The 16564-nt window shown below is 42.8% G+C and overlaps 1 protein-coding gene across 4 annotated transcripts in view; it reads right to left on the bottom strand.

The window, feature by feature from the left end:
• The window catches only part of LOC144723529 (phosphofurin acidic cluster sorting protein 2-like), a 41698-nt gene extending 25410 nt beyond the window's left edge, over window positions 1–16288 (bottom strand). For 3 of the 4 annotated variants that reach the window (XM_078602352.1, XM_078602353.1, XM_078602351.1), the window contains exons 1-2: window positions 15734–16287; window positions 1015–1102 (exon numbers count right to left, since the gene is read on the bottom strand). In XM_078602352.1, the coding sequence (XP_078458478.1) occupies window positions 1015–1102; window positions 15734–15852 (207 nt within the window). In that variant the 5' untranslated portion in view covers window positions 15853–16287. Of the gene's footprint in view, window positions 1–1014; window positions 1103–15733 lie in introns of all 4 variants that reach the window. The other variant, XM_078602354.1, reaches the window with a different exon arrangement.
• Window positions 16289–16564: the final 276 nt, after the last annotated feature.

The raw sequence follows: 16564 nt of genomic DNA on the forward strand, positions 1-16564 counted from the left end.
CCTCTCTTCATCACCCCCATTGTCTGGAACTCCCTTCAACTCGCCATTAACGCTGGCAAAACCCTGCTCCGGTTCAAGTTCATACTAAATATCTTCCTTTTCTTCCTGTGCCTATGACGGACTGCCTCTTTATCTCTGGAAAATAATTAAACCCACTGTTTGGTCGTTTTTATTTAAATAGGAAGCCAAATGGTATTGTAATACATGTTACGATCACATTGTGGAATATATAGTGTCCTGCAGGCCAGTAAAAACAAAACCACACGTATGTACAGAAAACTCTCGTCACTGCTGGAAAAACAATTTGCTAAATATATTTTCTGGGAATGTCATGAGCATTTAGAATAAACATCGTTGGCAAAAATGTTAAAAAGGTCAATCCTCTATACAAATGACATGGAAATTGGCATGGCAGGTGTCATTCATCATTTGCAAAGATGATTTAGTTGTTGTTCGATCCATTAGAGCAGTGGTTCTCTACTGGGGGTACGCGGGCCCCTGGAGGTACGTGGCAATGTCCCAGGGGGTACGGAAAGGCGATTCATAAATGTGTGAAATGATATCATACATGAGAGTCATTGGTGAATACTCGTATATGAATCTGGCAAGATAAAATAACTACGATAAAAATTTACTCCATATGGTAACCTAGACCGACATAGTATACCTTTCTAAATTCGTTGATCGTAAACAACGTGGTCTTCAAGAGTAACCAGCGAGCGCGAACAAATTGCGTCATGCATGCAGTGCGTCCGTTGATTTTTATTTTATTTATGCTTGCTGTTACTAGCTAACCGGGATACCTCACAAAATTGACAATTGTGTTAAAATATTGATGTTCATTATTCACACATTTATGTTTTAGAACCATGTCGGGTCAGGCAAGGTGGTACGTGGTTGAAACGAAATTCAACAAGGGGGGGGGGGGGAGATACAGGAGCCTAAAAAAGGTTGAGAACCACTGCCTCAGACGACTTTACACAATCTATTGGCCGTCGCTCAGGTGCTACAAACCTGCATTTTGACAGCTATGACGACGGAGTTGAGGTCTTTGTCCAGTTCTTTCAGGACGATGAGCTTTTTCAGCGTGAGGCTGCACAGCCTGACATGTTGACCACACATGGGAAAGACATCAGATTAGCAAAGTGCACTGGTATACCAACACAGCTTTCAAAATGTAGAAATTAATCACAGTAGATAAATGAAGGAGATATTCTTGATTTGTAAAACAAGCATATGCTTTACGCGTGCAATATTTTGCTCTCTACAAATTAAGTGCAATAACTTCAAATTACCAACATGCAAACAAGGGAATTGTTACGCAGAAAGATATATTAAATCGCTGCATAGAATTGAAATTTATAACAGGCCCTTTTTTATTCCCAAAACAGTGTTTTGTCTCTCGGCCTACAATTACGCAATGTATTTGTGTCGTTCAGAACCTTTAATTTGAACAAAACAGTCGCTTTGATAAAAGCGGACCTTAAGATTTTCCGTCCGAATCTACAATGGTGTTCCAACTAAACAAGTTCAGTTCGTAAATAATTCTCTAATTATCTCACTTGAACAGACAGCTAACATTTTTTTTACAATCAATAATGCCTTTGGGCAGTCACTTTCTTTGGCCACTGAAACAACGTGGCAAACCGTGTTCGATAGCTCTCTGAACGATCACCGCCGAGTCTGCCGCATCGTGTTTTGTGAATGCAAAGCAGGCCGGGCTGCCTCCTCCTGTCTCGCTGTGGTAAATTGCGAGAGCATTTTTAGTTGATTGTCCCGCTCTTTATTTCCAAAGAGAAGCCCGTCCTCGCTCCATTGCCACCACTAACACGCCGCCAGCCGCCAAAGGCATTGACGGCACGTACCCTCGGCGCGCTTGAATGTCGTGACATTGGATTGACAAAACGTACATCCGGCACAATGTGACCAAAGCCCATTACCGCGATGGCAAATCCAACAGAAATTACTGGATTATAGAAGTGGATCACAATACAGTGTCCATCCCAAAAAACAATATCCGCCCCCCACCCCTCCCCACCAAGCAAAGACCCGACCAAGGGGAACGCGACTCGAAATATTCCATGCACGCATCAAGCGTACTTGCGGGCATTTCGCTGTTGAGCCACCCTGTCACATTAAATAGATGCATTAAATTACACAATACCTCCAATATGGTATAGAACCGTGAGCAAAGTATGGTCAAATAACCCCCACAACCCCACAGTGTGAGGAGGCCCCCTCTTCCAGAAGTGGACTGATAAAGGGCTGTACATGTACACGGTACACACTATACAAGTGTATATATATCAAAGACAATCGTCATTGTGTTTGCCGACAACATTAAAACAAGTGCTGTATAAGCATTGGTCTCTCGCGCTGGCAATTACCGTGTCAAGCCAGGCGATTCAATGTAACGCGTTACAAAATAATGTGGCACACGCTTTAACAGTCTGGTTCCCCCCCCCCAACCTAAGTAGCCACGGTTACTGCCAAGCCCCCCCCCTCCAAAACAAACAGATTCTACTAGCAGGATTTAGCCAGCAGCTGAGAATGAGTGTCAGTTGTCACCAAGCAGGAATGCAGACAACAGCACGTTTCATTTACTGGCATTAGTGCACAAACAGCAGTCGCATGCTTTGCCCCATTTCCACGTTTTCTCTTGAAGAAAACAAAGTATTTACTGCACTATCGGGGCACTCTCACAAACACAATTTCAACGGGCGTTCCAGGGGCAATGCTCTGCACTCATTTACAGCGCAGCTTCGGGATGCCAGAAGGAAGTCTGTGGCCGGAGGCGATAAGGCAGTCTGCAGCCATCACACGTGCCGAGCTTAGACAGGCTCAGATGTGCAAGCCCCAGCCACCACACTTATCTCACAACTCATTCAGCAAAATAAATTAATACCCATACTGTGGAATTTTTATAATTATTATTATTGTCACCGAGCGTGCGAGAGGACACACCGCCAGTAGAATGCGAATGCACACTGCATATTCTATTTAAATGCAATGTTTCACGGCCATTGTTACGAAAAATAATGAATGGCTCCAGTAAAACGAATCCTCTTCACCAGCGTGACGAATACCATCATTTATCAAGGCTTGTTGCAAATAATTATTTTTAACATACGGATAGAAAACAACATTTTCAAAATTAATTTTAGAACTTTCGTGACTGCAGGAATTATTATTTGGTTCTTTCGGTTAAGTCACGTCTAAAGATAAAATAATAAATTAAATTAAATAATAGAATACGACGTTTCGATTGCAACACAAGCAATCATCATCAGGTATGATGAAATAGCGACATAAAATCTAACCAGAAAACTATAGACAGACATATTAGCAGACAGATATCACCAAGATACATAGCGGGAGCAACACAGGTAACAGAGAGGGGTGATCGTCTCTGTGGGGTGGCCTTAAATAGACAGAGGGGGGGGCTAAGGCAGAGAGAAGGAAGGGGGGTTAGAGAAAAAATTAGCATATCAATGAGTGGTCAACAGACGTGGTGCTGCACGGCAAGTAAGCCTGAAAATCAGGAGGACACACTAAAATTAAATAACCTAGTAAAATATCGAAATGTAATGTAATACAACACAGAGGGTCGGTCAACACACAATTAACGCATAGCCTGGTTGATTACGTATTTCAAAGATTGCTAAGTTAGAATTTAGGTGTGAACATTCTAAAGAGGACACAGGCAGAGAAAACAAGTCGCCAGAGAGAGAGAAAAAAGGATAAGCTTAAAACTTCCCCGTAGAAGTTCACACCTAAATTCTAACTTAGCAATCTTTGAAATACGTAATCAACCAGGCTATGCGTTAATTGTGTGTTGACCGACCCTCTGTGTTGTATTACATTACATTTCGATATTTTACTAGGTTATTTAATTTTAGTGTGTCCTCCTGATTTTCAGGCTTACTTGCCGTGCAGCACCACGTCTGTTGACCACTCATTGATATGCTAATTTTTTTCTCTAACCCCCCTTCCTTCTCTCTGCCTCCGCCCCCACCTGTCTATTTAAGGCCACGCCACAGAGACGATCACCCCTCTCTGTTACCTGTGTTGCTCCCGCTATGTATCTTGGTGATATCTGTCTGCTAATATGTCTGTCTATAGTTTTCTGGTTAGATTTTATGTCGCTATTTCATTATACCTGATGATGATTGCTTGTGTTGCAATCGAAACGTCGTATTCTATTATTTAATTTAATTTATTATTTTGTCTTTAGACGTGACTTAACCGAAAGAACCAAATAATAACATTTTCAAAATGAATGCAGATCATTTGATTATAATGACAGAAAAACAATGGCATTTATATCGGCAACTGTGTTAACAGCACTCCAAAGGAACAGCACAGCTATAAAAATATATATACGCAAAGGAAATCCATTAAAAAATAATGCATTTAAGATTAGATTACTGTAAAAACAACAACAGTCTTGTTGGGCAGAATTCACAATCTTATAAGAAAGCCCTGCTTTGGGTTATGAAATTACAAACATAATATACATACTAGAAAGTGTAATTATTTAGCAAAAGACATTTCAAGGATTTAAAGCTTAGTGTTTTTATATTGTGAAAAAACTCCAACACCAACATTACCAGATGACAGGAAAACAATGAAACGTCTAATATTTGGTTTGTTTATTTTAAAAAATCCAATTTTAAGGACTTGTGCAGTACAATTTGTCATGTATACATACATTCTTAATGGAGCACAATGTCTGCTCTTGAACTATGACCTGCAATACCATTCCCCACGATGGATTGTGACTCCCCACTGACCCCCGATGTCCCACAGCCATATTCCTCTACAGCCATGAGTGGTTTTTTTCCCCAGACGTTCATGGAATCGCGCAGGGATGTGGCTGCCAGAGTTCATTTAGTGTGATGGGTTCCCCCCTCCCTGCAGGAAGACCCACTGCCCACCAGAGCTCCAATCGACCTACGATTTGACGCCCTAGGCAATATATTGCTCCGCAGATATAGTCACGAGTTCCACCTCGAAAAAAGCTCTTCAGCTGTGCCCACCACCTAAACAACCTGACAATATTTCTGCGACGGTTAGCTGCGGACACATGCAGTTCAGCTCGGGGTAAGCCTGCGGGTATACCATTACAAATTGCCCGCGGGAATTAAAGGCGGGTTGCATAGAGCGCAGTGATTTGGATATATCATATAATGTACCGCTGAATGCAATACGTACTGGTTTGGTAGCCCAAAATATGGGGTAAAACTGAGGCCATCAAATTGACCGCCAATGTGCCATGGGCATACCCAACAAGCACAGAGTTTCTCAATTTTTTTATTTTGCTCTCTTCATCACATCTCATATCCCTTTACACTACGTTAACCCGAACAAAATTGACGAATTGCAGATATTAACGTCTTTTTAAAAAATGAATAGCCTGTTAGAAACAAAAAAAATTCACAATTTAGCTGCCCGTGGCGATTGTGTTCTCAGAGGTGCCTTTGGCAGAAACAGCATATTTGAGTGGTGCTTCTGAAATGAAATATAGGACAGCTGTGCGCGGCAGGATAAATGCAGACGCAAAGTGATCAGTTACCACAACACCCAAGGTTTTGTGGTTCAAAATCCAATTTCGACCTTTGCGGCAGACTGGTAGGTAGTGCTTTTCATTATGTACCAACCTGATAGCTTCGATGTCCATTGCTGGCAGACATTTAAGGCTCTACAACACATTTTATACACAAACGGTAGCTGTGGCAGAAACACTACCGAATAACACTCCGACATCAATGGATTTTAATGCAATTCTCAATGCTAAATATAAATTTACGCAGTCATATAAACAATGTATCATCATTTAAAGCTTTTGTGACTGCAGGGATTCATATTCTTGGTTCTTTCGATAAAGTCACGTAGAAGGAAATAATAAAGTAATATAAATATATTATAAATATCTTGTTTTATATTTATATTATTTTATTATTTCCCTTCTACGTGACTTTACCGAAAGAACCAAGAATATAATGTATTATCAATTTCAAAGCAGTACGTGAAAAGCTATATATTTATTGTCCTGTTTGCATTCCACATAAAACATATATCCAGTCATTACAAATTACCCTATGATAACAAAAAATTGCTCTTAAGATAATGTTTTGCCCAGTGAAGCATATAGTTGATTTAATGAATGGAATGGATTTTAATGATGTGAAATAGAGAAACCACAACCGCTCCATGATATTTGGCACGATTTACTCAGTTGCTAAAAAAACACACACTTGAATGCTTTGCATTGGGCCATAAACTGCCTCGTAACAGTAAGGCATTCACAACATGTTTGACAAAACCAGCACGTTTTGAATTCTATACGTCAATGATGAACAAAAACACGTCAAAAGTAATCTTATTATATCTCTGGAAACAGATTCCATATTGAACGACATGTGCCTTGAATGTCCTTTTAAAAAAAGCTCAAAATATATTTTCGAAGGACCAGTCCCTTTCCATTCACACTAACGGCTACCGACTGACGTCAACGCCACCAGAAACAAAAGTCACAAGTGTGCATTACGACGTAACGGGACACTTTTGAATAGGGTGTTTCAGCTGAGAGAAAATGCATTTCGTGCTTCCCACTTTGCCACGGGTCATGAAACACGGCCTTGAGCAGTCTGGTGGGAACAATACATCATCTCCCGTTCTCCGCCCTGTTTTGGACACAGTACCGCTTATAAAAAGCCTCGTGCAACTCAGGAAAGAGATTTCTCTCCGTATTAAAACTAGATTTTGCCAAAAAAAATAAACCATGCAGATATATCCCTTCTCGAAGAAAATGCGCAAGGTCATCTAATCACAATGCACTGCGTTTTGTGTTTTCAAATCGTCTCAGGCGTCTAACAAGATATTAAATTAAGATAAAACAGTGACATCAATGTAGTTCTGTTAAGTTGGTCAAAATCAATGAAATTACTTTCAACGTATGAAAGGCTTTAATTTAGCCAATTGGAGATGTAACGATTGCTTAATCGGAATAAATAAATGACACACTGGCCAGCATGAGTGAGACTGCACCAGATTACCAAATGTCATTATATAACAAGACTGCAGTTTCAAAACAACTGGTAATGAATTGCACATACAGTTGGCTATTAAACGTATCAACATGTTTGCAAATCAGGCATACAGCACCACAATCTTACGCAACAAAAATAATGTGCAAAATAAATTTAGAAAATGCTAAATTAAGAAAGCATGGGTGGCGTAAAAAAAATTGATACGAATTCACAACCAGCTGTCAAACATATCAAAAACAACACTATTACCGTCATCACATCAAAGCCCAGTCTGATTTGTATTCGAACGGATTTCATTGAGGACAAGCCAAACTCATTTAGCAAACAGCTCCAGTTGACTACGCCTCTTTAAAAATGCACAAGGTGCTCAGACCGACAGCACGGCCACCGTGATCTCCTAATAACCAACACATGCATTAAAATGAAGCAACTGTTCTCGGAATGAAGCATTGGCCCAGTGCCATCTTGTTTTGTTGCTTACCTATACAATGTTACGAGGCTGGAACATGTGGGTCTGTTGGTGCGCTGGAACTAATTGTCTCTGTAATATTACCCAGTCTCTAAACTCACGTCTCGTCTTCACATTCAATTACAAAATTGCAGAGGCTTGCACAACGCACTATTTCATAGTATGCAAATTAAGATATTTAATATACACACGAGGTGACCAACCACAGTAATTATCTTTTCCAATTACGTTAATAAAAAAAAATATTAACCAGCGTTGGCCGATATCAGAAATTAATGACCGCAAGTCTCTCCTCCAATTACACGATGAGGATTTCATCAATTGATTGGTCATGTTTATTATTTATATCAGTGTTCTTGTGTAGGGGGGGACCATGCCGTCGTGGTAATGTGCTGCGTTATGCACCCAGTGACCTGAGTTTGAGTCAGGGTTATGATGTCCAAACAGTCCAACCCGCCCCGACCAGGGAGGTGAAGTATGCGCCAAGAATCCCAATGGCAAACGAGGCCATAGGGAGGCCTTCATGCAGCAGTGGAATGGCAATGGGCTGAAAATTACTGTAATTCTCGTGTTAGTTTATGCAAAGCCAACAAAAATCTCACGGCAAACACTTTTTAACGAATCATGCGGCCAATTATATGCATCAAATCTTTAAGGACAGTTCTGCAGTGTCCCTCCGTGTAACGAGAATTAATTTGCAGGTCATACTGTCAAAGGGTAGCAGTGCGTCCTTTGTTAGAGGTAGAGAGAAGTTACGTTAATGGGAAGCCACACTCCGCACCACCTCTTTTAGTGCCAACATTTTTCATTTTTACAGAGAATATAAATCACAACAAGATTCAACCCTGAAGCAACGCATTCAATTATACTCGACCACGTAAGAAAATCACTGGATCTCTCCGATATAAAGCCTCCATTAAATCTGCACCACTGGAATGACTATGTATTGGAATTCAAACATGGCATCTGGCATTTACAGGATAAGCCTGTTATTTCAGAATTTCTCATGTAATTTAAATAAGAGCACGCAGCTGAAAAATGCTCCCTCTACAACAATGGTAAATAATTTATTGTAGACATAGTGCACACATATACATATTTTTCATTTCCCAATATACAATATTCTAAACCCAAGGCCATTGAATTAAATTTCGGTGACCAAAAATAGCGTATTATAACAAAAGCAATAAAAATAAGACACATGCAGTGATGTGTATTACATTCTATGAACATGCACACCTGACGAGTTCTAAGAAAATATGTAAAACAACAAACATCAAGAAAAGAAAACAGCAATGAACAGCACAGGTATATTCATGCACACAAATTGAAATGCTACGGGACTTTTTTTAAGGAATACATTACGTAACAAAAATATATTGGTACAGTATGAGAAACAAATAATAACAAGAACACTTAACCACTCAAATCTACATTTGTTTTCTGCTGAAAAACGCCATTTGAGTATAACTATGCATACAAATGCCACGTAATCACCACAATCACCACCATCTACCGGCGTCTATCCAACGCTTGATGAATGCCTCCCCAAGCCGTCACCATTCCTGACGATCCTGCAATGATACGATCCATCTCACTTTCGCATTGGGCTAATCTCATAGCCGCCATCACTGCTACGGTCATCCTTACAGGTGAAATCGTTTCGTCGGCTGTCGCTCCATCACTCGTATTGTCCATCTGTCATCATCCCTTCCCTGCAATGTGTCCTGCTCAAACCTGGTTGCTTTTCTGAAGACAATACGATTCCTCCAGTTTTTGTTCCCAATCCAAGTGGCCCCTCATTCTCTCAATGTGATTGTGGGATCTCGACGAATTGCAGTACTGAATCGCGTGTAACAGATCTATACTCACGTAATGCGCTTGTAAACAATTTAATACGAGCAAATCACTCTTAAATAGTCCTTGTGAAAGCTACAGCACGTTAAATGCAGCACATCAGAAAGATAAAGGTTTGCATTTCTAATCAATCTGCTGCTTGGAAAACAAATGTATATATATTGAACCTCGTTTGCACCGTACGTAGACTAATCAGAGGTGCGAAATACAAAAATATAACAGTAACTTAATCTATACATTAATCAGTACCATATTGTGACCTAAATACAACTGTAATTAGTATAAATGGCCTTTACATGGTGCCAGAAATAACTTAACCTGCAAATATTTCGTACAACACTAAATTTTATTTTAAGAATTAATGTTGCCCATTAATTGGTGCTCATGAACCCTAATCACATTTCAATGTCACACACTTTGACTCAATATAGAACAATGGGATTAAATGATCAATAATAGATGCGGTAATAACATGAACATGGACTGCAGCTCATCGGATACACAAAGACAAAGATCCCCCGTAAAGCCTGAACAGACTGTAGGGGCAAGTGCTGTTAGCGAACACCTATGAAGGCTGGCACGGCACACGAGGGGGTGGGTGGACAACACCACGCCCGGCCGCTTTTGTCTTTCCAGTGGCGACGTTGATTACACACCGCCCAGGACTGGTTGATATACTCGTCACTGGTGTTGGCCGTAAGGGAATCTAACGCGGGTCGCCGAGTTTGTATCGGATACGGACTTGAGTGCTAAAAACCATCCGAGACACCTGGCCAATGAAAATGTACGAACAGCCGCACAAAGGAACTGGTCTGTTCTGGTTTTATCTATAGTCTGTGCTTCAGGCAATCAAATAGATACAACCATACAGCCCCATATGCACAGCTGAGAATGACCACAACAACAGTAATCCAAGCAGAAGGACCGAATATTTTAAGAGACACCCTTTGAAAAAAAACGAAAACGCGCGTTCAACAAATAAAGGAAATGAAACCAAATTTCACGCAACTAATTTGGACCTCATCATTTGAACGTAAAAAAAAAATCACCGCAGAGAAAAGGCAGCAACAACAGCATTCTCTTTCAAGCTTTGTGTGTCTCTCTCAAAAATGCAAGCTGAGCATGATGATCAGCCAAGTGGGCCAGCATCTGGATTTTTTCTTTCCCTCTCTCTATCGCTCTCTCATTCGGTCTCACTCTGTCGGAGACAGGCGGGCGTGCAACAGCAGCGGCCGTGCGGAAAGCCCAGCGATCCTCACAGAGACCCCTCTCCCCGACCCGCCGTTACGCATCCGCGACATTAAGAAGAGCAAACGTGTCGCGCGCACGTGCGCGGTTGTGCGTGCATGCGCTGGCCCTGGTTTGTAAAAAAAAATGTGCGTTTTAGCTGCGCCACACTCCTTGGCGCTCGCTCTCTCTCTCTCTCGGAAGAAGCCAAACCATTTCTCGGAATATCCAGCCAGTAACCATCGCTTAAAACCCACCCCAACTGGACATCTGTGTAAGAAGAGCTTCATAGCTCATCGGATTCCGAGTAAAAAAATAATGTTATGATTCTGAAAAACAAACAAACATCCCTCCAGAGAAGTGCATTCAATGCCACCCCTTGGTCAGTGTTGAGCCGAGAAATGTTTTTATTTTTTAGGAATGGAATGTGGTTATGGATGCGTTTAATGGTATTTTGGGTAAAGAATAAATACTGAGAATATAAAGATGTGCATTAACTTAGCTGCGTTAGCAAGAAGTGCTCGACAATGCTGTATTATACATTACACAACATTTCCTGTCTTACATTTAGTGTTTACCAGTATGTACAACTAAAACACATTTGCATTATACATTGCATGTTTAGGGAAGTAAAGTTTCCGTGAAGTTATTTAATAAATTACTTAATCTCAAACACCAGTTTTAAAAATGTTCCCATTTATAGTTTCAACAAGCTCCCGTGAAGCAGAGCTTATTAACAATACTGGGGCACTATAAAGTTTGCAACGACAACAACGTCGTTGGTGCGTGACCTCCAACATTTTCTGTGGGTTTGTGCTCAAAGATGACACGCACAGCAATCTCTGCAGCATCACACACCCTGCTCACCGCAAAAAAACATATCGCATGGAATGCGCCTCTCCCCAAGCCTCTGTCTCATCAGATGTCACGTAACGTAGCAAGATTGAGGTTGGAGAGGCTTCAGATTAGTAATGGCCATGCGTGAAACAGCCTCTTGCGGGGAGGAGGAGGGAGGAGGGCGATGTTGCAAGCAGGAGGCTGTGCTACAACATCCACTGTTGTTACTGTACTAGTGCTCCACACCTTCAACAACACGCAATGAACAAGCGTTTCAATCCATAACAAAGGTTTTTTTTTTGGGGGGGGGGGTGTTTAGATCTCCGCGTATTTAATGTGTCGGTTAACCCGCCAACACAGCCAACAAAACGTGCCGGATTAGTTACCGTGTGCTGGGAGAGTAAAACTCCATCCACAACGTTTACACAATCTCTGTACTGTGACGTTTCATTGGTAATTACATCCAGCATCATTGGGCGTGTCGGGTGGTGGTGGGTTCGCGACACATTTTACACTCACGTGATCTCACCCAAAACAACACATTTATTATTAACAATATTGGTCGCGAAAGCCTACGTGTCAAACTGAAGCGTTGCAACGTCTCTGTGCCCTGCATTCACCAACCTGCGCTGAACAGGTGAAGGGAAGTAAGATAAAGCGCATGACCCGAACGCCATGGAACAAATACCCTCAATTCCCAGAATTTTATTTAAAAAAAAAGAATGTTTAAAAATATTTTTTTCATGATATAATATAGTATTGTCATCAGTATGACATAAGTATACCAATTTTGCAGTCGATACCACATTGGGGAGTGGGTTAAAATTTAGTTACAAGATTTGAGGATACAACAACGACAACAACAACAGACAGATTGAGTTAAATTAAAGCGTGTAATAAAGGGGATCGATCAAAAATAACAAGGGCTGTTACATGTGCTTGAGCCACGTGCAATGATGGGCATAGATGCGCCTACATAAAGCACTGTAATCAGACAAAAAAATCGGAGTACTGCAAAGAGAAAAATTCTGAAATGTGGCAATTACAAGCTCCAGGGTGCAATCACATTGTTACTGTCCATCTAATGCACTACAAAGCACGAGGCATAGCCACACATATTGCACAATTTATTAATCGTATCCACTTGAATACACTCTCAGAATTACGGTACTTAAAGTGTATGGTCACAAGTTAAAGGCAGGGCCTATGTGAAATATATTAAAAAAACAAAAGGGCCCACACACACACCACATTGCTGTACTAGATATGCAAGCCACATCGTGAAGTATATACAGCGAGTAGAAATTTTAAATAATGAACGTAGGCAAGCAGAACATCTAATTACAAATTCCTAATGTCCACGAAGTAATGGTACATTACTGTCAAATGTACTTATTAAATTAATACATTAACAGCACGTACAAAACAAATGAAGATTCAAATGAATGCATACGTACATAAATTAAACGTATACTATTTTGCAAGATAGCTGTCAACAATGTCCTTAAACGCAGTAAGCATGTCCGTACCAATACGGAATAGTAATGTAATTTTTTTTTTATCAAAGGTGACTCATACCGAATACACCCAAAATAATGGAACTCCCTATATTGCTGGATTAAAATAATCAGACCGCAATTATTTCACCGTAAAAAGTCCAAATCCAACCACGTAACGTCACTATCACCATCGTGTATCCATAATAGTTTTTTTGGTTGGATCGCATGAATATACATGTGTCGTTAAACCCGCCACCACCCCACACAGCCAATTAGTAAGGTTTGTCACATAAACAGAACATGCCAATTCGTTACTAGTACAGCACACCGGTGTGTTGGAGGGCAAATCCACAACATTTACAATCTGAGTACGACGTTTCGCCAATAATTACAACCAGCTTCATCAGGCGACAGCCAGATTTGCGAAGACATCCTCCTGTTTCGTTCCTTAAATAGAGGGATAGATGTGATGACGCATTTATATTTTCGCTATTTACGTGACCTAACCCCAAAAATCTATCTTATTTATGGATGATATTGGTCGCAAAAGCCTCCGTGCTAAACTGACCATCGTGTATATTGACAGCCTTTTTGTCAATCCACTACAAGAGGAGGTTCTCCCCAACGCCTTGCGTGCAGGTTGGTGAAGACAAGGGAACCGCAGACATGGGAACATACAAGTACAGTACAACATTTCCTGCATGGGCCCCTTTCTGCTCACAGTCGTGGCCCCGAAAGCCGGCAATACCCGTCGAAGGTAAGCACCATCACCACATTAATAACCATTCCAAATGTCAATGACCACACCAACAAGCTGCACACTTTACTTCGGGCATAAACGACAGTAGGTTGACGATTGAAAGACAAAAATCTCAAAAGAACACATCAAAAAATCCATAAAAATTCATCTCCTTGCTCACCGAGATATTCATCCTTGCAACAAGAGCACAAGTCATGGATTGATGGGGCCCATCCTCATGCAATGCATCATTGCACACTTTTGATTCATATTCAGCACACAAAAGATATAAGCTCTAGACGCTGCCCATGGCAGGACAATGCACACAATGAGGGCATGCAGATACACTATACACTGCATCCACAATAAGAACATAGGGAACAATTGCATGAGCACAGTATAACCCGTCAAGAGGAAATACACTAAAATCCACGTAAAAAAATTGTGAGTTCGTGTAAACGGTTAGGCATTGCCCATCATAATAATTTTGCAGATGTTTTTAAAAGCCATTTTACTATATCAATTAAGTGGCCGCGCAATAACTTAACGAGTCCTCGATTTGTGGAGCCCCTGACCGAATGCCTCGGCCCCACAGGGCCCCCTTTGTCCCTCTTCTCTCTGTACCCGGGGTCCCTCCATGTCACTCACCAAGGGTACCCAACCACGAATTCTTCCCAGAGAACATTATTTCCAGAATCCTCAACTCTCTCTCGCCCCTCAGATTCTCACATCTACGTCTGCCCCTTGGCCCACCGTTTTATCTCCTCGTTCTTGTATCTCTGTGTTCGTCCACGAGTACAAGTTTTCCCAGGTCTATGTCCCGAGCTCCGTCTCACTTTTATCCTAGAATCCCTTAACCTCAGCCCAAGGGTTCCTTATTTCCCGAATCCCAATTTCTTTCCCCATATCAGAACTGGGGTCAAGAATAATGACAAATAGAGCAGCACTTTTGTTTACATTTATAATTTGTGCTTGAAATTCATTACGAACGACACAATCACAATTGTAATTAACCTCAGGTCTACCCGAGATCCCCACACATCTCCCTATTCCCACCTGTCCCCGCACCATCAACTTACACCTGTCATATCCATGTCCAAATCGCTTTACTCTGCTTACATGCCCTGTCCGTCCATCCCAGGGACTTCACTCCTCCATCTTCCTGTCCACACCATTCCCCTTTGGTACGATAGGAACCCTCTAAAGTACTCCCCTCCCCTGTCCATGTTTACCCCTATTCCCCTTTATGTCCCCGTGTCCCTCCGTTATCCCTTGACGTCTGTAGAACTTCTTTCGCGCCGTACGTAGCCAACCGTGCCGCCGCTCCAATTTCCCACCTGTCCCATCATAACCCCTTTACCGTTCCTCTCATCCCTCCACAGTCTACGTCATCCCTTGTCCACCAATTCCTCATATCGTTCACACCCCTCTCGTAATCCCCTCGTCCCCCTCTCGCCATACAGAATACCCCCTGATCCTATCCTCCTCATCCCGTTATCCCTCTCGTTAACCACTCATCCTAATAACATATGATAATTGGGTTTTTACCCTTTTATCTGGCAACAAAACTGCGCCTTTTGGCGTCATCTGGTCCAACACCATGTGAGACTGGGCTCTAAAGAAAGCTGTCTCGGGTGTGGACCAATCAATTTCAAGGACAGTGCATATTCTAGATTTGAAGCTTTCGTGACTGCAAGGATTCATACTCTTAGTTTTTTTTGGTAAAGTCACGTAGGTAAAATTAATAATAATAAAATAATAGCAATTCATTTATTTATATTATTTTTAACTTATTTTGACAGTGCATATTATTATCAGAGTTGTGTGTTTTGTTTGCATTCCAACCGCAGGTATTGCGGTCAATGCAAACATGACTCCTTGTTAAAAAGGTGTCAGTTTTGTTGCCAGATTAAACGGTAAAAACCCAATTATCACATTTTGCTGCTGGCAAATGAGGTTCCAATGGTCACTCATCCGAATTTCTCGATACTCTCCATTCACCCCCCTGCTCTCCCTTACCCCTCGCCCCTGTACCCACCACCCCCAGGCTCACCGGGGCACGCAGCTGGGCGAGGCGCGGTCCACCTCCCACGCCGCGTAGAGGTTCATGGGCACGGGTTTGGCGCCGGGGCCCGCGGTGACACTTCGCGTCTTGTCCGCCATCATCATCATCGCCGCCGCCGCCGCCGTCGTGGCCGTCGCCCTCACCTCCTCCAGCCTGGCTCGCTTTACCTACCACCCCCTTACACCTGACCCCAGCCCTGACCTAGCCCTGACCTGAATTGACCACCACCGCCACCGCCCCCACCACCAACGCCGCCACACCGCCCCAATCCCCGAGGTGGCCGAGCGTGCGCGCGCGTGTGTGCGCCGCGGGGCTCCTAGGAGCACAGTACAACAGAGCGCGTGCGGCTGCTTGCTTGCTCGTATCTCTCTGCCGCCCTCTCTTCTGCTCTCCCGCGCACAGCAACAACAACAACAGCAGCGGCAGCAGCAAGTGATGAGGCGGACGAGGTGGTTGTTGCTGGTGGTGGTGGTGGAGGAGGAGGTCACTGCGCGGGGGAGCCTCGTGCACACAGCCCCGCCCCTCCCCCGCGAGAGTTGGACCACGCCCACCGGAAATGACGGAGACTCGCGGACGGAAGTTGCGCGCGCGAGGTGTGGGCGTGGGGGTGCGGCTTGCAGCAGGGGCATGAGGCCTCCCATGCTGGAGCGGCTGGCCTCACTCTTGCAGCAGTAGGGGGGTTGGCCTCCCTCTTGCAGCAGTAGGGGGGGGCTGGCCTCACTCCTGCAGCAGGGGGGGGGGCTGGCCTCCCTCTTGCAGCAGGGGGGGGGCTGGCCTCCCTCTTGCAGCAGGGGGGGGGCTGGCCTCCCTCTTGCAGCA

Source organism: Lampetra planeri, chromosome 18 (assembly GCF_965212315.1).
Source record: "Lampetra planeri chromosome 18, kcLamPlan1.2.h2, whole genome shotgun sequence".
NCBI classification, from domain to species: Eukaryota; Metazoa; Chordata; class Hyperoartia; order Petromyzontiformes; family Petromyzontidae; genus Lampetra; species Lampetra planeri.